The sequence below is a fragment of the Rutidosis leptorrhynchoides genome, chromosome 2 (assembly GCF_046630445.1).
Source record: "Rutidosis leptorrhynchoides isolate AG116_Rl617_1_P2 chromosome 2, CSIRO_AGI_Rlap_v1, whole genome shotgun sequence".
Taxonomy (NCBI): Eukaryota; Viridiplantae; Streptophyta; class Magnoliopsida; order Asterales; family Asteraceae; genus Rutidosis; species Rutidosis leptorrhynchoides.
Window position 1 is genome coordinate 651,659,031 of NC_092334.1, and position 24,017 is coordinate 651,683,047.

Consider the following 24,017-nt stretch of genomic DNA (forward strand, 5'->3'; position numbering starts at 1 on the left):
TCCCGAATTGTATATCTGAAAAATACGAAAAATTTCCGGCCGCCGTAAGCCATCCCACGCGCCGCCTATCACCGCCAGTCGCCGCCCACTCGCCGGCGCGTGAGGGCGCGTGGATAACTCTCCACCGCCGGTTCTCTTTTCCGATCATCAGTCTCGTGATTCCGATCATCTGTCCGGAATATTTCTCCGATTGCTCGTGATTCTCTCTGTCGGTTTTTTTTTTTTTCTGTGTGGTTGGTTCTCTCTTTCTGTCTGGATTCTCTTGGGAGGGTTCTCTTTCTACCTCTTATTATATTCCACTCCTAATGTGCAAGGTTTATATCATAGATATTTATTTATTTACCAAAAAAAAAAAAAAAAAAATGCTTAAAGTATACCAACTTGCAGTCCCACCATCAATTTAAAGTATATCAGTATCTTTTAATACTACGTATTTATTTTAAGCTATATTTTAATTTTAATTTAATTTTATTTCCAAAAAAAAAAAAAAAAATGAGCGATGAAAAGAAAATAGATTGTAATTTAAGCGAGACTATTCCTATTGCAGCCCGTTTGACCGACAATAAACTTAATGGGTCTAACTTCTTTGAATGGAGTAAGACAATCCGTGTATATCTTAGGAGCATGGGAAAAGCTTCTCATCTTACTTCCGAACCTCCTAAAGATGATACACGGGATCTGTGGCTACAAAATGACGCCAGACTCTTTCTTCAAATTATGAATTCCATTGAATCTTCGGTTACTTCGTTGGTAAATCATTGTGAGTATGTAAAAGAGCTTATGGAGTATCTCGATTTTCTATATTCTGGAAAGAGCAATATCTCTAGAATATTTAATGTGTGCAAATCTTTTCATCGCGGTGAACAACACGATCGATCTTTAATGGCTTATGTTATGGAATTTAAGAAAACATATGAGGAGTTTAACTCTGTGATGCCTTTGAGTGCTGATATTAAGACTATGCAGACATAACGTGAGCAAGTAGCGGTCATGAGCTTTCTAACTGGTTTACGACCAGAACATGATGCTATTAAGTCCCAGTTTTTGAACGAGTCTACAATTCCCTCTCTTCAAGAAACATTTGCTCCTGTCCTCCGTCACGAGGATGTTAAAACACCTCAAGTTTCTGAGCACAACACTGCTCTTGTCAGTCGTGGAGGATTTAGAGGAGGAGGGAGGTCTCGTGGAGGCTATCGAGGAAGTTATCGAGGAAGTTCAAGAGGAGGCCATACTGATAGAACAACGGAAGAACCCACTAATTCTGGTGTGGAGTGTTTTTATTGTCATGAACTTGGACATACTAAACGATTTTGCAAGAAATTGCAAACTCAAAATATGAGGAATAATCTTTCAGCACATGCTGCATCTTCAACTGTTGCAAATGGTGAATCTGTGAAACCTACTACTTCAACCGCTGCTTTTGCCGAAACAGGTAAGGACACGTGTCTCTTATCATCAGCCTCCAAATGGGTCATTGATTCTGGTGCCTCAGATCATATGACAGGTAATAACCATCTTTACTCCGACTTCAATACTCACTCATCGTATGTCACAATTGCAAATGGTACCACCTCCCCTGTTCTTGGTTCCGGCACTATCAACCTCACCCCATCTATATCTTTATCATCCGTTTTGTGTCTGCCTAATTTCTCATTTAACCTACTATCCGTCAGCAAACTTACTCGTGACTTAAATTGTGTAGCCTTACTGTTTCCTGACTCTTGTATCTTTCAGGATCTCTCGACGAAACAGATTATTGGTAAAGGACGGGTATCTGATGGACTTTACATACTTGAAACTACAACAAAAATTCCCCGATCATTAGTTTGCTCAAAGTCATCCTCTCCTCTTATGATGCATTGTCGGTTAGGTCATCCTTCTTTACAGAATCTGAAGAAACTATGTTCTAAGTTTTTCGGTTTATCCTCTTTATATTGTGAGTCTTGTTAGTTCGCTAAGCATCAACGAGTCCACTTAAGTCCTAGAGTCAATAAGCGGGCTGCGTCCCCATTTGAATTAGTACATTCTGATGTTTGGGGTCCGTGTTCTGTGACATCAAAATCTGGTTTTAAATATTTTGTTACTTTTATTGATGACTACTCTCGTGTTACATGGCTTTATTTAATGAAAAGTCGCTCGGAAGTGTTTAATCATTTTTGTTCCTTTGTTGCTGAAGTAAAAACACAATTTCATACTTCTGTTCTAACTCTGAGAAGTGATAACGCAAAAGAATTTCTCTCAGAGTCTTTTAAATCATATATGCTACAAGAAGGTATCCTGCATGAGTCATCATGTGTTGATACACCAGCACAAAATGGGGTTGCGGAACGGAAAAATAGACACCTTCTTGAGGTGGCCCGAGCACTATTATTTCAAATGAATGTTCCAAAACCTTTTTGGGCTGATGCCGTATCAACTGCGTGCTTTCTTATAAATCGCATGCCGTCTGAAGTTCTTAATGGTGATATTCCATATAGTATTTTATTTCCTACAAAATCCTTGTTTCCAATCGAGCCTAAGATATTTGGTAGCACTTGTTTTGTTCGAGACACCCAACCTCACCTAACCAAATTAGATCCTAAATCTATTAAGTGTGTCTTTCTAGGATACTCTCGTCTTCAGAAAGGGTATAGATGCTTTTCACCAACTCTCCAACGCTATGTTGTTTCCAGAGACGTCACATTTCAAGAAGAATTACCGTTCTTTCCTACAACCATTTCTCGCAATCATGAGGAGAGTGATGACTTATTGAGATATAGCATGGAAGTTCCCACACCAGATCCCACACCAGATCATACATCAGATCCCACACCAGAGCCCACACCATCAGAACAAACTGACCATTTTCAATATATATACAGTCGACGACCCCGTCCTACATCAGTGCCCGCTCCTGAGCCACAGTCATCGTCGGTAGATCCTTCCGGTGAGTCACCGAGTAATGTTTCTAGTGATATTCATGATACCCAATCTTCCGATTCTGATTCTGATATACCGATTGCTCTTCGAAAAGGTAAGCGTAAGTGTACTTATCCTATTGCTTCCTTTGTCTCTTATGATAAATTGTCCGTCTCTTCTCGTGCTTTTGTTGCCACTTTAGACTCTGTCTCCATTCCGAAAACTGTTGGTGAAGCTTTGGCTCATTCTGGATGGCGTACTGCTATGATTGAGGAAATGAATGCACTCGATCATAATGGTACCTGGGCATTAGTTAACTTACCTGTTTCTAAAAAGGCAATTCGTTGTAAGTGGGTCTTCACGGTAAAGGTTAATCCTGATGGTTCTTTGGCACGGTTGAAAGCTCGTTTAGTTGCTAAGGGATATGCTCAAACATATGGGGTGGATTATTCTGAGACCTTTTCTCCTGTTGCTAAACTCACATCTATCAGATTATTCGTTTCTTTAGCTGCTACATATCAATGGACACTTCACCAACTTGATGTGAAAAATGCTTTTTTACATGGAAATTTGCAAGAAGAAGTCTATATGGAGCAACCACCTGGGTTTGTTGCTCAGGGGGAGTCTGGTAAAGTATGCAAATTACGAAAAGCAATTTACGGTTTGAAGCAATCTCCTCGTGCCTGGTTCGGAAAATTCAATGCGGTAGTTAGAAACTTTGGCCTAAGAAGAAGTGCATATGATCACTCCGTATTCTTCGCTTCATCAAACTCTGGGTGCATCTTGCTTGTTGTTTATGTGGATGACATTGTAATTACTGGGAGTGATAAAGAAGGAATTCACAAGTTAAAAACATTCTTAAGTACTCAATTTCAAACGAAGGACCTTGGTCCTTTGAAATATTTTCTCGGTATTGAAGTCTCTCGAAATAAAAGAGGTATTTTCTTATCTCAGAGAAAGTATTGCCTTGATGTGCTCAGTGATTCTGGGATGATTAATGCAAAAACTTGTGAAACACCAATGATACCTAGTGTAAAATTAAAAACTGACGAAGGAGAACTTCTTATGAACCCAGAAAAATATAGAAGGATTGTTGGCAAGCTAAATTATCTTACACTCACCCGTCCTGATATTGCTTTCCCGGTGAGTGTTGTTAGTCAGTTCTTGTCATCTCCGAGAACCTCACATTGGGATGCTGTCACTCATATCTTAAAGTACTTAAAAGGTACACCTGGTCGTGGTCTTTTATACCAGAATCATGGTCATCACACTATTGAGGGATTTTCTGATGCTGATTATAATGGTGATCCTGCAACTAAACGCTCTACAACTGGTTATTGTAACGACCCGACCAAATCGTCATTGACGGCGCCGCTACTTAGGTCCCGTTGCGTGGTCATAGTCCCTATATGAGACTCGTTTGACCAAAATTATGTCGCGTTCATTTGAAACGTGCATGACTTGCAAAGTTTAGTTCACCAAACGGATCGACAACAAGTTTAAGTTTACAAAAGTAGTAAAGTACAAAGGAAATATCTTGCGACATAATTAGTTTAAAATCACAGTTGCTATAAATAGCGTAAGTATGTAAACAATATGTTTGAATCCAAAGGTGCTATCACTAGCGTATGCATGTATGTATGCTTGACCCCAAGCAAGTATGAATGTACGCGGAAGCATGTATCAAATAGCCATGTATGAACCTGAGAAACATATAGAAAACTGTCAACGAAAAACGTTGGTGAAATCATAGGTGTATTAGTAAACGTTATATTTTGAACCACAAGATTTAGTATTTCCATAAATTGATCATCCAAAAGTTGCATTCCAAAAGTTGGTTCGCGAGCACCCAATTATCAAAGCTTAACATTCCTTCCATTGTATACCCCATCACTTAGTGCTAGAACAAACACTGATTCTCGAAAATATATTTCATCCGTAGACGGTAGCGAACCGTCAAAGATGAGGGTTGTCAACCCATATGGCCATATAACATAAGTTCTCGCTTACACCCGGCAAGTGTAACTAATGATAATCGAATTGAGGATTTTCGTTCTAAACTCGCTGTAGAATGTTTGTTTTCCTTGTACTTGTGTTCAAAGTATAAAAGTAAGTAGTACAAAATGTAACAAAGTATATGTTTCTCAGCCCACAATTTAAAAGTATAAAAAGTTGTTGAAAAGGTGGGACTATGATCTCACCTCGAGTGCACGAGTATAAAGGTACTTCACAAAGTAAACGTGTGCATGAAAGTTGCTTAGTCTTGACCTAAACAAGTAAATTGTATCAATTAACCGGTTACGACACATGGTTGGGTGAAATGTGTTCAATTAGTCCTATGGCTCGTTACGACTCGAATAGTATAGCATGTGAATCACGTTGTCAAGTTTCATGCAAGAATCAAGTATAAAAGCATGTTAGAACGATTGTAATAAAGTTTGAGTTGACATTTCAAAACCTTACCATTAGAAAGGAAATCTTATTACGTTTCCAACGATATTTGATTCATCGAAAACAGAGTTACGGTCAAAAAGTTATGGCCAAAACAAGTTTGCTGAAGTTCGGATGAAACAGGCAATTGTCACGGCGCGACAAATTGCTCCGCGGCGCGACAAATGCCTATGTTGAAGGTCAGAAAGCTTGAAAAACATGTTCTAAAATCACCCTTTGGGCCACGGCGCGACAAATTGCTCCGCGGCGCGACAATGGCCGTGGCCTGGTCCCTGGCCTGTTTCACTTGTTCAAGGCTTGGTAAAATTTCAAACAAACGCAAAACTCAAACCGTAAACAATTAGGAAGCGTATCTTATACCGTTGGAAAGCTCTTTTGACAAGGAACACAACTAAACATGTTTCATCAAACAAAAACAACATTTTCCATAACCGATTTCTCGTCAAGTGATCGTTTAAAAGTCCATTTTCAAAGTTTCAAGTTCATCAATTGCATTTTAAGTTTCGGAAATCCAATTCACACATACGATATGCCGTTTCGAAGGTAATTAAGCATACATTACAACTAATCACTAACAATTAACATTCCATGGCATTCAAGCATCAAAAGTTCATGTCAAGAACTATCAAACCCTAGTCAAACATCACAAAATCATTAATCGGGTTTTTGAAGTTTTCTTAATCAACCTACACATCAAAATGTGGCTAATGATACTAGTAACACAATTAAAACATGCACTTTAACAATCTAACAACATTAACTCATCCAAAATCAAGGATTAAGCAAACCCATTTCAAATGTTCAAACTAGTTACTCAAAACAACAAATCGAGCAAGTAAATCATATATTCATGCTAGACACGAGCCATAGACACTAACTAACACAATTTCAAGTCAAAAACACGAATTTAAAGAAATCTAGAGTTTTAGAAATGTTACCCAAACGAGATGAAGTTTGTATCAAAATGTAGAGGATGAAGAGAGGATCACGAAAATGTAATCGGATTTGTTGTGAGCTTCCAAGATTGAATTTAGATGATAAATGATTGAATTGGGTGTTTGTGTGTGTGTTCTTGCTAGAGAGAAAGAGAGAGAGGTGGAGGTGATTGAATGGAGGAGGGTGAAGGTTGACTAGTTGACCTAGTCATCTCTTTGCCCTCTTGGCAAGTTTAGTCCCTCAAGTTTCAAAGCGGGTGCGGGAATTAACCAAACGAATATTTTAAGAACGCTCGAGTAAACGAGTGATGTTATAATTAAATAACGAGAATATTATGAACGTTTGTTAACGGAATCCACGAATACAAATAACGAAAGATATTATTTAAAAAAAAAAAGACAGTGTTAAAAATAAATTTAACGGAAAAACGCGGGATGTTACATTATCCACACCTCAAAAGAAATTTCGTCCCGAAATTTAGTTGGAAGTAGTAGTTGTTGAATCTTACTCGAGATCTTGCGTTGTAAATTCTACGAATAAGGGAGAAGTACGTCCTAGGGTATTTCAACGAATTTTGACTGTCGGGATCATATGTTGTTTTAGGGTTTGGCTTCACGATTTATGGTTTCAACCGGTCCTCCTAGGAAGTGAGGGTTATCGTCGATAGTGAGTTCATCAAAGGAGATAACAAGTTCTCGTTTCGCAAAACACGTCTTTGAGTTGATACATCGAATGTAGGATAAACGGAGACCCAAAATGAGTCGGAAAAGTCTAAACGGCTAGCGACGGGTCCAAAACACCCCAAGAATTTAAAGGATCAAAATATCGCGGATTTAGCTTCCTACGTTTCCCGAAACGGATTGCACTTTTCCAAGGTGCGACTCTTAACGTGACGCGGTTTATTTGAAATATTTACGTCTAACATCGGCGTAGCTCTTGGTGATTACGAGTCGCGTAGGGTTTTACCTGAATATGACTAAATTTTCTCGGTTGCTCACGAATAACCTCGGCCCCGGTGAATTGATCATCGTTTACTTGGTTCGACAAAAGGAGAATGACGTTTCCGGTCACATGTGGTTTCAAAAGGAGTGACGTTAAAACTCGAATGAAAATCATTGTAGTACGAGGATTCGGTTTAAGGAAAATACTTTTCTCAAATAAATTTGAAGTTGGTAATACAAACTTGTATTATGGTTTCCAAGGTTTAAATCGCATGTTTGTTCGGTCCGTCGGGTTGTGGATGGTACGCGGTACTCATGTCTAAACGCGGTCCCGAGGCTTTTTGTAAGGTACTCCAAAATCTAGAAGTGAAACGAGGATCTCGATCCGAAACGGGGTACATTTCCCTAAGGCATATTGAACAAGTTTGCTAGGAATTGAAAACGTTAGCTAGGACAAGTTTCTCAAGAAAATTCGCGTCGCAGAAGATTTATCGGTTTCCAAAAACGTTCGTCGGGGCAAGTTCTTATCGGGTTTTGAAAACGATTGTTAGGACTATCCACCCTCGCGGCGAATACTTGTATGACGTGAAGAGTCGCTCTCCATTGAGAATTTAGAATAAGGACCTCCTGAACCGGAAGTACGAGGGTGATGCAAGAGAAGTTTCCGCCCCGATGTGAGCATAACGAGTAAATTGTAGTTAGTCAATAAGACTGCGCGAGGACGAGCTAGTATACCCGTGTGACATACGGTTGAAGTCGAATGGAATCGGTAATTCATTCGGAAGCATAAGTATAGTTCGACAAAAATCGAAGGTGTGTCCCCGGTATGGTTGTTATAAATATTCTCGGAGTTTTCGGATGTCCAAACCTGAAAGGATGAAGTCATGTACATGGCACATGGTGGTGTTTAGGTTGATCGAGTCTAACCACCATCACGCGTCACTAGAACTTTGGTATGTCTTACCGTAATATAACCACATTGATCGAGTGCCGTTATATTACGCTAACTCATACCTCCATTCCCACATCACTCTATAGATTCAAGTTCGTGTCATCGCGAAAATCTAAAATGAACAAAATGTAACGACGTCTCAAACGTGACTCGTATTAAATCGAAATAGTTTCTACAACTCTAAAGAAGCGTTTCCCCGCGGGAAATGTATAAACGATTGTTAACGTCAAATCGGTTCGATTCAAACAATAATGTATTTAGGTATGAAAAGAGTAACGAGTCATGATAACGAGTAGTACGCAACCGTAGTGATAAATGTTGATGACGATACTCACCTAGAGTAGTGATGGTAGTAACACTAAAAAGTAGATAGTAAGAAACACCAGTGGGAAACCGATAGTAAGTTGAAACGGTGGCAAATAACAATTCGGGAGACAGAGTTCCCGAACAAGTGTGACTAATGAATTCGTCGTCATCCATACGTGTATGAATCATGAATTTACGTGTGTTACCAAAAAGTGGCGGAATACGAGTTCGTATGATGAAGGTTGGGTACCATTAAAAAGTTTGCCTAAGAATGATTCAAGTATAATGCACAAGTAGTCAAGTAAGTGCTATCTATAGCAAATGTATGCCAGAATGCAAATGCTAACTATCCGATTGTAGTCTAGACTCACTAATGCGTCCTAACGACTCTGTTAGACACACTAATGCACGTCCTAGTTCCCTACAACCAATGCTCTGATACCATCTGTAACGACAGATGGGGTAGAAACCCACCCAGTGCCTTTCCAGCTAACCTCTTGGTGACCACTGAGTGTACCTCAGACACTGATTTTACGGCCCGCATTTCTGCCAAACTGCCAACCCTCAAATTCCAAGGGATCGCAAGGGGTAAGAGCCAATGCTTCGTCACAGGTAACACTGTGAGAACCCCCTCTACGATTAACCCGCCAAAAAGCATAGTCCGTATGAGTGCCCGGCCTAACAGCCGGCGCGCGTGACTACCTTTACGGCTAAGGTTAAACCAGCTCTGATACCATCTGTAACGACCCGACCAAATCGTCATTGACGGCGCCGCTACTTAGGTCCCGTTGCGTGGTCATAGTCCCTATATGAGACTCGTTTGACCAAAATTATGTCGCGTTCATTTGAAACGTGCATGACTTGCAAAGTTTAGTTCACCAAACGGATCGACAACAAGTTTAAGTTTACAAAAGTAGTAAAGTACAAAGGAAATATCTTGCGACATAATTAGTTTAAAATCACAGTTGCTATAAATAGCGTAAGTATGTAAACAATATGTTTGAATCCAAAGGTGCTATCACTAGCGTATGCATGTATGTATGCTTGACCCCAAGCAAGTATGAATGTACGCGGAAGCATGTATCAAATAGCCATGTATGAACCTGAGAAACATATAGAAAACTGTCAACGAAAAACGTTGGTGAAATCATAGGTGTATTAGTAAACGTTATATTTTGAACCACAAGATTTAGTATTTCCATAAATTGATCATCCAAAAGTTGCATTCCAAAAGTTGGTTCGCGAGCACCCAATTATCAAAGCTTAACATTCCTTCCATTGTATACCCCATCACTTAGTGCTAGAACAAACACTGATTCTCGAAAATATATTTCATCCGTAGACGGTAGCGAACCGTCAAAGATGAGGGTTGTCAACCCATATGGCCATATAACATAAGTTCTCGCTTACACCCGGCAAGTGTAACTAATGATAATCGAATTGAGGATTTTCGTTCTAAACTCGCTGTAGAATGTTTGTTTTCCTTGTACTTGTGTTCAAAGTATAAAAGTAAGTAGTACAAAATGTAACAAAGTATATGTTTCTCAGCCCACAATTTAAAAGTATAAAAAGTTGTTGAAAAGGTGGGACTATGATCTCACCTCGAGTGCACGAGTATAAAGGTACTTCACAAAGTAAACGTGTGCATGAAAGTTGCTTAGTCTTGACCTAAACAAGTAAATTGTATCAATTAACCGGTTACGACACATGGTTGGGTGAAATGTGTTCAATTAGTCCTATGGCTCGTTACGACTCGAATAGTATAGCATGTGAATCACGTTGTCAAGTTTCATGCAAGAATCAAGTATAAAAGCATGTTAGAACGATTGTAATAAAGTTTGAGTTGACATTTCAAAACCTTACCATTAGAAAGGAAATCTTATTACGTTTCCAACGATATTTGATTCATCGAAAACAGAGTTACGGTCAAAAAGTTATGGCCAAAACAAGTTTGCTGAAGTTCGGATGAAACAGGCAATTGTCACGGCGCGACAAATTGCTCCGCGGCGCGACAAATGCCTATGTTGAAGGTCAGAAAGCTTGAAAAACATGTTCTAAAATCACCCTTTGGGCCACGGTGCGACAAATTGCTCCGCGGCGCGACAATGGCCGTGGCCTGGTCCCTGGCCTGTTTCACTTGTTCAAGGCTTGGTAAAATTTCAAACAAACGCAAAACTCAAACCGTAAACAATTAGGAAGCGTATCTTATACCGTTGGAAAGCTCTTTTGACAAGGAACACAACTAAACATGTTTCATCAAACAAAAACAACATTTTCCATAACCGATTTCTCGTCAAGTGATCGTTTAAAAGTCCATTTTCAAAGTTTCAAGTTCATCAATTGCATTTTAAGTTTCGGAAATCCAATTCACACATACGATATGCCGTTTCGAAGGTAATTAAGCATACATTACAACTAATCACTAACAATTAACATTCCATGGCATTCAAGCATCAAAAGTTCATGTCAAGAACTATCAAACCCTAGTCAAACATCACAAAATCATTAATCGGGTTTTTGAAGTTTTCTTAATCAACCTACACATCAAAATGTGGCTAATGATACTAGTAACACAATTAAAACATGCACTTTAACAATCTAACAACATTAACTCATCCAAAATCAAGGATTAAGCAAACCCATTTCAAATGTTCAAACTAGTTACTCAAAACAACAAATCGAGCAAGTAAATCATATATTCATGCTAGACACGAGCCATAGACACTAACTAACACAATTTCAAGTCAAAAACACGAATTTAAAGAAATCTAGAGTTTTAGAAATGTTACCCAAACGAGATGAAGTTTGTATCAAAATGTAGAGGATGAAGAGAGGATCACGAAAATGTAATCGGATTTGTTGTGAGCTTCCAAGATTGAATTTAGATGATGAATGATTGAATTGGGTGTTTGTGTGTGTGTTCTTGCTAGAGAGAAAGAGAGAGAGGTGGAGGTGATTGAATGGAGGAGGGTGAAGGTTGACTAGTTGACCTAGTCATCTCTTTGCCCTCTTGGCAAGTTTAGTCCCTCAAGTTTCAAAGCGGGTGCGGGAATTAACCAAACGAATATTTTAAGAACGCTCGAGTAAACGAGTGATGTTATAATTAAATAACGAGAATATTATGAACGTTTGTTAACGGAATCCACGAATACAAATAACGAAAGATATTATTTAAAAAAAAAAGACAGTGTTAAAAATAAATTTAACGGAAAAACGCGGGATGTTACAGTTATTGTGTCTTTGTTGGAGGAAATCTTGTATCTTGGAAAAGTAAGAAACAAAATGTGGTATCTCGTTCAAGTGCGGAATCTGAGTATCGAGCCATGGCCCAGACAACTTGTGAACTTATTTGGGTTCGTAACCTTCTTAGCGAGATCGGTTTTGCTCAGTCCGAACCAATGAATCTGTGGTGTGATAACAAAGCAGCTATTCATATTGCAAGCAACCCCGTTTTCCATGAAAGGACCAAACATATTGAAGTTGACTGTCATTTTACTCGAGAAAAGTTAGAAAAAGGAATTATTCAAACACCTCATATCAAAAGTAATGAACAGTTGGCTGACTTATTCACCAAAGCATTACCTAGAAATTGTATCCGTCAGTTTTGTGACAAGCTGGGCATGATCAATATCTATGCTCCAGCTTGAGGGGGAGTGTTACAATACATAAGACATACGAATACACATTTAATGTTAGTAGGTAGTCGGTGCAATTAATGTAGTTAGTTGGGACGGTGCAATTAATGTAGTTAGTTGGGTTGCTGCATTTATTGGGCAGTAAGGTCTTGTATCTCGGGTCTATAAATATCCTCGTTGTATCTTGTAAATTGGTATCAATTAAGAGAGATGAAATTACAGAGAGTTTAGATGTTCGTAGATGTTAAATTTCAGATATGATTGAGTATTAGTGTTTTAACACTCAATACTCCAAAGACACCATACGAGAAGTCATCCCTCTTTGGAGTATGAATGAAGAAGCAAAGGCAAAAGTTAATAGAGGTTAGTGTTTAAATGTAACTTATATACTTTGTTCTGCAAGTATGATTGACTACATAGAATCAACATGTAATCTGAATAAATTTACCATGTTTATCTGATTGGCAGGAATATATGTAATTAGAGCTACAATTAGTTGATGCCGAATGTGATATGGATGAGGATATATATTTTGGAAGGAGTCATTATGATCAAATAGTCAGGTTGAATATTACTCCATGTGTTATTATATTATCGGGTGATCCGGCGTGGTGGGGTGGGTGTTTAATTAGACGTGGAGTAGGTTTTTGAAATGACATTTTTTAAAAACAAACAGATAATATACGTGAAAACTGACGAGTCGACACAAAAATAGGTTCAAACTTGTTAGGACGATGTACACAGGGTCTTAAAGTAATGTTGGTTATTGACACCATACTTGTTCAGACACGTTCGGACATAGTACAAGGCAACAACAACAACAACAACAGTACCCAATACCACTTGAGTGGTGTATGGGGGAGGTGAGATGTAGACAATCCTTCCCTTATCCGAGAATAAAAACAAGGGTCGTAACCTATTTTCTCGGTCACATGTGGTTGGATTTCGAATATATCCGAGTCTGAACATGTTAGTCTTTTTAAAATGACGGTTTAGATGTTGGTTTATGTCATGGTCTGTACAAATAAGTCCCTCCGATGTTTGTTTGTCAAAATTTGTTTAAAGATTATTGAGGGTTCTGATTTGGTTTATATATTTCGGCTTGTACAAAGTGTGTCTTGGATGTTGGTTTGCTAAAACCTATTTAAATTGATGGTTTTGATGGGATTTATGTTGTGGCATGTAAAAAGTGTTCCCCTTTGTTGTTGGTATGCTAAAATCTGTTTTAATCGATGGTTTTGAAGTGGGTTTTTGTCGTGCTTTATGAAAAATGTCCCTTCGATGTCGGTATGCTAAAAATTCTTTAAATCGACGGTTTATGATGTGGGATTACGTCGTGGCTTGTTACAAAAATGCCGCTTCGATGCTGGTTTGCCATAGTCTGTTTAAAAAATGACAGTTTTTATGTCGTGGCTTGTACAAATAAGTCCTTCCAACGTTGGTTTGTTAAAAATTGACGGTTTTGATGTGGGTTTATATCGTGGCTTGTAAAATATGTCCCCTTCGATGTTGGTTTGCTAAAATCTGTTGACGATTTTGATGTGGATTTTTATGTTGGTTTGCTAAAATCTGTTTTTTTGATGTTGGTTTATGTAGTGGCTTGTAAAAAATTGTCGCTTTAATGTTGGTTAGTAAAATCTTTTAAATTGACAGTTTTGTAATGGGTTTATGTATTGGCTTGTAAAATATCCCTTCAATGTTGGTTTCCTGAAATCTGTTTAAATTGACGGTTGCGATGTCGGTTTATGTTGTGCTTGCAAAATAATGTCCCTTGGATGTTGGTTTGCTATAATCTGTTTAAGTTGACATTTTTTATGTGGGTTTTTGATTCTGCTTTGCCAAATTCTGTTCAAAATTTACGGTTATAATGTAGGTTCATGTTGTGACGTCTAAAATACTTCGTCGTTGGTTTTATTAAAACTGTGTTAATGGACGGCTTTGATGTTGGTCATTATGTGTTTTTTGACAAGTCTTGTAAAAAACGACGCATGTTAGCTACGATGACTGTTATTTAATGCAAATTTTTTATTTATTTATTTTTGTTTTTTGCAGTGGCTTATTAATAGAAAAAAGTGTGTGTGTTTTGGCAGTAAATGATGGTGTGGTATATTCTCATCATACTGTAAGTACAGTAATCTTTGCCTTCTTTATGCTTTCATTTTTCGTATAAAACTATTTTTGAACAATGTAAGAATAAGTTGTAAGAAAATAAAATTAATGTTTATTTCAGATTCTTTCAAGCAGAGGTATTAAATTCTACTTTGGATGGAGTGTTGGATACAATTTCACAAAGGTATCAGATTCAATTCACAACTTTGTTTCATTTAAGTCACAATATCAACGGTTATAATCTTTTTTTCTTTTACATTAGTTGAACTCTGTTATCAAATATCTAATGAATCGACTATGAGTGTAAATTATTATCGTCAGCAACAGATTCATAAACTTTTTTGGAATCATGCTTCATAGAATAGAGAGTAATTGATAACTTGTTATCTTCCCTGGATAATGGAATTATTAAGGGTAATCATTGCCTTTAAGTTTTAATGAACTATACTATGATGTTTAGGAAGGGTTCAAATCTACATTTGCAGTTCATAATTTATATTAGATACTCTATTCTTTTGTATTTACGATAAAACTAATTGTGGTTTATACTTCATATATACATTGTAGCTCCACTGCCGAACTGCAAAGCTTGTTGCTTTCAATTAATTAAGTTTTCATATTTGTGTAGTTTTAGCAACAATAAACTAAAAAAAGTCAAATGCGTTTATGTGTTTGACTGATAATATATAGCTCAAATGCTCAGTTTGTTTATAAGTTGTATATGGAATACTATTTGAGGTTACTTTGAATCTTTTAATATGGTTCTATGCATCTATACTTTAATTCACATTCTTTTGATATAATATTATATGTTTATTATGTTTATGTATAATTATGTATAATGTATATAGGTAACCTGATGTTTCAGAAGAGCAGTTTGTTTTGGCTTGCCCTGTTTGTCGTAATAAGGTATGCTTTCTTCGATTATCACCTATAGTTGGTTTTGCAGCAAAAACTTTGGTTTATTTCTATAAGTTTCATTGGACAATATAACAAGTTTTTACTAACTATACAAGTTTTTACCAATTATACATAATACAATATTTCTGGAGCATTCAAGGTTACTGCATTTAGAGCTGAGGCAAAAAATGTTACTGAATATTTAGCTTAAGATGTTTCGTAGTCCGCTGATATTCTGAACATATTAAAAGCTGGTCAACTGAACTTGTGTTGTTAGTTCTTCAGCCCTCAACTACCAAAGTAGCCTGCCGCTCCCCAGGTTCAATAACTACAAACCTTCCTATAACTAACACATAACAATAGATGACATAAATCCATAACTGACCCATATATATATATACAATGATGATGATAATAAACTCATACATACAATGATGGTAATAGACAAGTAATAGGTCCGACGTGTCCATTTGTTCACTTCTACTGTCATAGTGTAAACTAATACAAGTCAAGTGAAGGATCACAATTGGCAAATTGGGTACTCATATCAAGATCACAAGAGTTATGTGCTATGAGCTAAGATATGTAACATGCTACAACATCTTTCAAAATGCCATATTTCCATGTATACTGTTCTTTCACGAGTTGTCAGTTTTCACGTGGTAATTTGAGCATGCTATGTATGTATGTATATGTATGTATATTAGTGGACCGAGGGCCTATTTTATGCGAGCTTTTAGGACCCTTTATGTGGTTCAAGGTTTAAGCTTTTTTTCATTTTTGAAAGAAAAGCTCATACTAAAATAGAAACTTTGTTTCTAAGCGGCCGTTGGCATAGTGGTATCTATTAAACCATGAGATTAGTTGGCCCAAATTAGGTTCAAACTCGTTCGGACGTGGTACACGGTTAGCCCCTTCGAATTATTGCATATTCGATCCGTAACCGTTGCATTATGGTTGTCTTTTAATGCACAATCCTTGGTAATAAAAGAGTAAGGCTGTTAGACAAATTCTATAGCCGCAGGTCCTTTCAAAAAATAGTAGAATTTTGCGGCCAATTTTTTGAGAAAAAGGTAGTTGTTAATGGAGTGTCTATGGAATCTGTTTCCTTTCCACATTTTCGAATGTTACCCCAAAATGATGGGCAGTAAAAGAAATTTTGTTCGCCTATGAATCTGCCATCATGATCATATAATGAAACTATTACATTACGCCTCATCTTTATCTTTGAAACGCCACCACCACTTACACAATAAGGTTGCACCCAACGCCTCCGTCTTGAGGCTCGCCCAACCACCAGCCCAGGTGGGCGCTGATGGCAGCCATCCGCCCAGGGCTCCGCCCAGGTAAGCGTCCAGCTACTCGTCTCTCTCTTCGTGCTTTCTTGTAATTTTTGTGGACGGATGAAAGTGTTTTGTTGGCTTGTACATGATGATCCAAAATTTGTATACATAATAATTAATTAATATATATATTGGGTCCCAATTTATTTAAGTAAAGAGTGTCATTGTTGGGAGTGTTTAGTCCTGGGTTTAGTCCTGAAAAGAAAGTGCTGATATGGCGCTGATGTGGCACCCAAGACTAAGAATTGAGGAACTACTCCATTGGGAGCACTCTAATTACACAATAAGTTTATAATTTCTGTTTTAGACTACAATAAGTTTATAATTTCTGTTTTAGACTACCAACACCTAGGCAGTCACAATATTTTGGAGACGAACCGGTTTCCAACTAACCGGTAATATTTTTTTTCTAGTATTATTCTCTTAACAACAATACTTTTAGAAAAAGACTAGTCATGAGCTGTAAGATTACAAAGACAACATTGGATTGGTAATCATATTTTTAATTGCTAATTTCATGATGATATTATTTTTACATCCAGGCTCTTTTTAGTTTAGCTTTTCACAACTTCGATTTCTATTTAAATTAGAACCTAAGGTTTTTTTTTTTTTTTTTTTTTCAGTTTGATTCGCTTATTAATTTACAACCAATATAAACGGAAGTGAATTATATTCATTAAACTATAGCAAAACTCATACTAAGTTAAACAGCTGAATATTATAGGCAATTTAAGTATTCTTTTAAGACTGTGAAGTTCATTAAGTTGTTATTATCGTATGCCGGGGCAAAACCGAAAATAAAATTAAACAATTTATTGACATATTAAATGTAAAGGAAAGTAGGTTTTCGAAATAAAGAAAAATATAAAAATATCCTACCCACCCAAATTTGTCTAACTGAAATTGTTATAAATGTTATTAAAACTTTTACATAACCTACCGAATTTTAATCACAATATCTTTATGAGGTCATTAGGCGTGTACCAAACTATTTCAACATTTTTATTAGAGAGGTCCCAATCAAAACATGACTTCTTTCAGGACTAGCCAACCATTCAGCGACACATAATCACTTACATCCCACTTTCTTCCCAGGACTAAACCCAGGATTAAACACTCTCAACAATGACACTCCTTCCTCACCCACTATATTAATTAATTAATCAATTGTACAAGACCACTGGCAAAAATTACCACAAAATTAAGCCTCTTCCGTCCTGAAATGTGCTGAAATTGGACGAAAATGAAGACGAGGGAGTTGGACGGACCCCTGAGCGGACACCTGGGCGGATTCGTGCCATCAGCGCCCAGGCTGGGCGGACCTGGGCGAGCCTCTTGGACGAATGGTTGGGACCAGCCTTATAAATTTTGCTAACATGTGTTCTTAAATTGTGTAATGTTATTAAATTTAAATTTAAAATTTAATAAATCTATGAAAATTAAATATTATATTATATTAAATTTAATAGAAAGTAAAAATACAATTTTTATATTTAAAAAGATGTTTATAAAACTTCATATTTCCGCGTCTCGGAATAAGTGTTTCGTATAAGTTTTTGTTGGATTTAGAATAAATTTAATAAATATCAATAACAACAACAATACTCAATCCCGTATATGCGAGGTATGAGTGAGGTGAGATGTAGACAATCCTTCCTCTATCTTAGAATAGAAGAGAAGTCATTTCTCTATCCACAAGTCGAGAAAAAATTCTCTACCCACATGAAGAGAAATTCATCCCTCTCCCTACCTCAGAGTAGAGAGATTGCTTCCGTGAGGACCTCCGGCCTAAAAAAGAAGGAAAAAAATATATAAATAAAAATAAGATATAAATAAATAAAAATAAAAATAATAAATAATAAAAAATACAAAATAAAAAAATAAAAAAGATACGCCATAAATAAACAATATTTAATAAATATCAATTTTATTTTATATCCAAGGAAATTTTTGCTTAATAATATTTATAATATTTATTATTTATTTTATATAAATTAATAATTATTTTGAAAGCTATATAAATAAACAAATAAAGGTGGACATGATTTTAGAAGGACATTGATATATCCATCATTATCATCATCATGTTTAGTATATTCCATATATACTGTATATATTAAGCGATTGTATATATTATTAATTATTAATATTAATGCATATTAATGGTTAAATCGCCGTTAAAAAAAATGCATATTAATGGAATAATGGTTGATATATAAAAAAAATATGGTGATATATTACTACTCTTTTTAGAAGGTGGGAGTAATAGTGTAAAATTAGTTATTAAAATCCACGTAAGCAAAAATATATCGGGCCTAAACTCTCAATCTTACAAAGAAAAGAAAACAGGACATGTGAAATTGATTATACGATTATGTGATGTAAATAACTAAATACACATAGGGGTGGAACCACCACCGTCACCATTGAAAACAATCATACCAAAAACAAAAAACAAATATTCAGTACACATTTATTTTTAATTTAAATTTTAAATAAAAATTTATTTATATTTATAACCGGCAAGATGGGACCAGTGTTCCAACACCATGTTGACGTTACACTACACACATAACTGTAAAGAAGACATCTTTAACCACTTTAACGCTTTTTCTTTTTTCACTCTCCGATCACCACTAAATTATTAATCCACTGTCACATTTTATTTTGTTAGTTAATTAACATATCATAAGTAACATATTACTTTACTTTTGTTTTATACTACCATCAATTAATGGAAAACTCAGGTGATGAATCTGATCACAGGTTTGAGGATTATAGTGTTAGTGCTGATGTTAGTGAATCCGAGAGTTGTGGCGCTTCGTCTTTTGATTCTCCGATCGCTTCTACTTCGACTAGTACGCCGCCATTGTTCGGGTCCCACTCGTACTTGCCCGTCCTTTCGCCGGTCAAACTGCCCGGAGGAAAGTATGCCAGCAAAGATGAGAGCCAAAACGTTACTGGTAATGTCCGTTTTGTATACTACAGTAATATATTATATTTATTCTGGGCATAAAAAATGTAGTGTGAACAGGGGAAACCTTATATGTTTACCTTTTAATGTAGGCTCGTTAATGTTGTCTGTTATCAACATTTTGCACCAATGACAATTTTACACGTTGATAATTAGAAGTTGGCTTTGGTAATAATCTTTTCAAAAGAAAAACATAATAAGATTTGTGTTTTCTAATTTGAAAAATTGTGATTATTTTGTTTAGATATTAGATTAATATTGATAATTGATTTGATCTTATAAGTAGGGAGGTGATAGTGATTGATTAGAAATGTATGTTGATTAAAAGATTGGATTCATGTTTATCAATTGAATTTTAATTTTGTTGTTAGTAATTCTTTTAATAATAATTTATAATTTATAATTATAATGTTATTTGTAGAGGTTCAATTGATGAAAGATAGGTTCTCTAAGTTGCTACTTGGTGAAGATATGACTGGAAGAGGAAATGGAGTTTGTACTGCACTTGCAATTTCTAATGCAATTACAAATCTCTCTGGTTTGTACCATTTTCTACCTTTTTTAACAGTTAAAGTACAAGTCAAATATAACTGTTCTCAAACTACATAATTGAAATGAATTATGGTAGTTCCTTGTAAAATAAGGGATACACAATGAGTTATATTGTGTTTGCCACAAAAGGAGAAAAATTGAGTGCATATGTGAAGGAACTTGGTATCCATCAACAGTTTTATAAAAACTATCTTGACTTGATAAAGTCAAAGAAGACTATGATTGATGTTAATTGTTGTTCATATGCAGCTACTGTTTTTGGTGATTTGTGGAAATTGGAACCCTTAAGTCAACAAAACAAGTCAATGTGGAGAAAGGAAATCGAATGGCTTTTATCAGTAAGCGATTCAATCGTCGAGCTTACACCGTCATTTCAAGAATTCCCGGAAGGTGGCACTTTTGAGGTCATGGTGACTAGACCAAGGTCCGATTTATACGTAAACCTTCCCGCACTTAAAAAGCTAGACGTGATGCTCGTGACAATGCTTGACGGGTTCAATGATTCAGAGTTTTGTTACGTTGATCGAGGGTTAGCTGAGAGACATTCAAATACGTCGTTATCAGATAGCTCTTTAATTCAATATGAAGAGAAATGGTGGTTACCATTCCCAAAAGTTCCGCCTAAAGGATTGTCGGAAAATACGGTTAAGAGGTTGAAACAATGTCGGGAACGTAGTAATCAAATATTTAAAGCCGCTGCTTCGATTAATGGCAATGTTTTGTCACAAATGGAAGTTCCTAAAGTTTACTTAGATAGTTTGCCGAAGGTATAAGAATTTATTTACATATTCATAGCCTGTAGAAGGATAAAACCCCGTGGATATGATTTATTATGACATTATTTATAGACTACAACGAAATCCCAAAAACCCCAAACTCACAAACGGGACGGGCTATACTATACTAACATAACCCTAGTCTAACACTGCCCGCAATCCGAACAACGAAATTGCGAAAGTTCAGACTGGAAAAAAACACGAAATAAATAAAAAATACAATTTTTTTCTCTAACTTGTTAGATGAAGCAAACCGATATTCGCCACAATGCGAAGGTAGCAACGTGGTCGGGTCAAGCAGGTTGGGAAACATGACAAAGCGAGATAAGTAAAACACGATGACATTTTTGGCCCATTTGACTAGTTATCCTATTAACTCAACATTTGATTTGACAAAATTGCCACAGGAGAAAGATTGACCCATTCATTAGTATATGGGTCGAAATTGCCACAGGACAAAGATTGACCCATTCATTAGTATATGGGTCGAAATTGCCACAGCTGTTAATACTTTATGTTCAAATATCTGTTTCTTCACTTTACTGATTCGGGACAGTTTCTTTCAAAGTTCTCACTTACATTCCTATCTTTCATAGTATATTTGTTGTTACATGCTGACAAACTTTTTCTTTGTTGAAACTCTCAGAGTGCAAAAGTTTGTTTAGGCGAAACGCTTCACCAGTATATATCAACCGCACAGTTCTCACCTGAATCCCTTTTGGATTACTTAGAGATGTCATCAGAATGCACCACTCTTCAAATAGCAAACAGAATCGAAGCAGCCATGCATATTTGGACACGAAAATGCACAAAGACACAAGGAACCGCAAAACTATCATGGACGGGAAACGTAAAAGGGCTGAGTGGTGATAAAGACAAAAAGAAAGTGTTGGCAGGAAGGGCAAACACTCTTTTGAAGAACTTAAAACTACAATTCCCGGGCCTTCCACGCACAACGTTGGATCTTGACAAGATTCAATCTAACAAGGTACGCTGATTTTTTACTCAGATGTACGCGACCACTCCTAGATAAGCTTCCAATGAGGTTCGAACCCGTGGACGTCTTATAGGTGTGCAGGATAGGCCATTGAACATGGTACGAAATTTTGAGAGGACCCGTAATTTAAAAACAAGTCTTTAAGTATACTTGTCTTGCTATCAGTACAAGGTAAAAAAAAAAAAAAAAACATTTACGCAAGAAAAAATAATCTTTTTTTGACATAAATTACCCCTAGTCAAAATTCATTTTTGATTGAGAGATTTTAGAAACAATGATATTTTGTTTTGCTATTTATAATGATAAAACGTTGTATTATTCTTTTACATGTATCGAAAAATTTAACGTTTATAAGGGCTCTGGACAACTTTTGAGCCATTTTAGTTGTTGGCTAGTTAGATAAGCTATACTTAAGTGCATTTTTAAGTTCTAATAGAATTGTTTATGTAGGATGTGGGACAAGCTATTCTTGAGAGTTACTCAAGGGTGATTGAAAGTGTAGCTTTCAACTTAATGGCAAGGATTGATGATCTTTTATACGTCGATGCTACAACCAAGAAACGGGTGGCAGCAGAAGCTAGTGCAGCTAATCTTCGGGCTAAAAGGCCAGCAATGCGAGGCAGTTCCTGGTCATCTATGGTTACAGCACCAGAATTCAGTCCTTCACCTTTGACAATTAGAAGCCGAGATAAGAGAAGGTCTTCGTATAGTTCGACTAGTCATATCGATACAATGGAAGAGGCTTTTGAAAGGTTAACATTTAATTAGTCATGAATACATAATTATGTAGAATATTAGTATGAAGATTTGTGTAGGATATGTATATGGGTCAATTGTACTTGTGGAATATTTCTTCTTTAAAGTATGGGGACATAATGTAGCATCTTGTTGGCATACTTCTAACCTATAATGAGACTCATAATTTTTTGTTTTTTTTTTTGTTTATTTTAAAAGAGTGGTCAATCCACAACTTCTTAGCTTACCATTAGCTTCTAACCTACTGATTAACCTATCAAATTTTATTAGGTAGCTGTATAGAGACTATACAACGTATTAACTTCAGTTAACAGCAATGAAAATAATAATTAATAATAATTAATAATAAATAAAAATATAATAATAAAAATAGGAAAGTTATTTTTATTTGCATTACTAATACATGTCAATGGCTGAAATTCAAATCAAGTATTAAAATTAAAATTCATATATGACATCACAATCTAAATCATAGTTAAAATCAAAGTTATAAACTAATCTTTAGCTCCATGTTATATTTTTTTTAATTAAAGATGACACAATAATATTTTTTAGGGATTATAGCCAAAATGCCCATTCCCATGTAGTTTCTTGCGCTGGAGCCCAAAAAAAAAAAAATTGCCAGATTGCCCTCGCAAGACGCAAGGAGGCTTGCGAGTTGCCCTCGCAAGGCGCAAGTTTGCGTCCTTGCGTCTTGCGAGCTTGCGACCTTATCTGATCAGAAATACGATTTTGTGGATAAGATTTCGTCAGATATCCTAGATTTTTACGGATAATATTATGTCTCTATATATAGATTGACCCTGAGACTTTGAAATCACAGTCTCATAAATATTTCAAAATTTTTCAATGCAGAGCTTATACCCACGTTAAGGTACTATTTTAACCACTTTTTCACTAATTTTGTCATTATGAATTGTGTTAATGATGATAAATTTGTTGTTAATATATGTTGTGGGGGTTCTTTTGAGTACATTAACAACATACCCATATATATGCCACGAGATTGTTTTAGAATTCGGTTAAGACTCCCAATTGCGCCCGTAAAACCAATGAATCGGAGAATATTGTTAAAAAATGTTCTTAAAAAGATTCAATTCCCACCGAATGCAGCTGTTTCAATGAGATACGTTTTTAATAATCAAGTTTTTGATATTACTGATGATGATGAAGACTTTCTAGAGTTTTTACAATATGCAATTGTAAATGCTCCTATTGATATTTATATTGTCGATAGAGTAATAATGCATCAGCCACAACGGATTCCAGAAACAAAATTCTCGACAAACCAGCCACTACTACAACAAAACCAAGAAACACCCACACCAAAAAAAAACAAAATCACCAAAACCACCAAAACCACCAAAACACCAACCACAGCAATTATTACTACAAAATGATACCGAAGAAAACCTTGCAAGCAACAATTTGGAAGCGGAAGAACCTGAATTGCCACTTCCTAACACAGAAGAGTTTGATTTGCATAACTAT

The 24,017-nt window shown here is 36.2% G+C and overlaps 1 protein-coding gene across 1 annotated transcript; it reads left to right on the forward strand.

Annotated features, from left to right (window-relative positions):
• The first annotated feature begins 19,205 nt into the window (after window positions 1-19,205).
• On the forward strand, window positions 19,206-22,702 carry LOC139893791 (rop guanine nucleotide exchange factor 1-like). The gene is made up of 5 exons (XM_071876977.1): window positions 19,206-19,434; window positions 19,867-19,983; window positions 20,247-20,764; window positions 21,420-21,761; window positions 22,221-22,702. Exons 1-5 carry the CDS (start codon window positions 19,206-19,208, stop codon window positions 22,536-22,538), a joined length of 1,524 nt encoding a protein of 507 aa, XP_071733078.1. The 3' UTR covers window positions 22,539-22,702.
• Window positions 22,703-24,017: the final 1,315 nt, after the last annotated feature.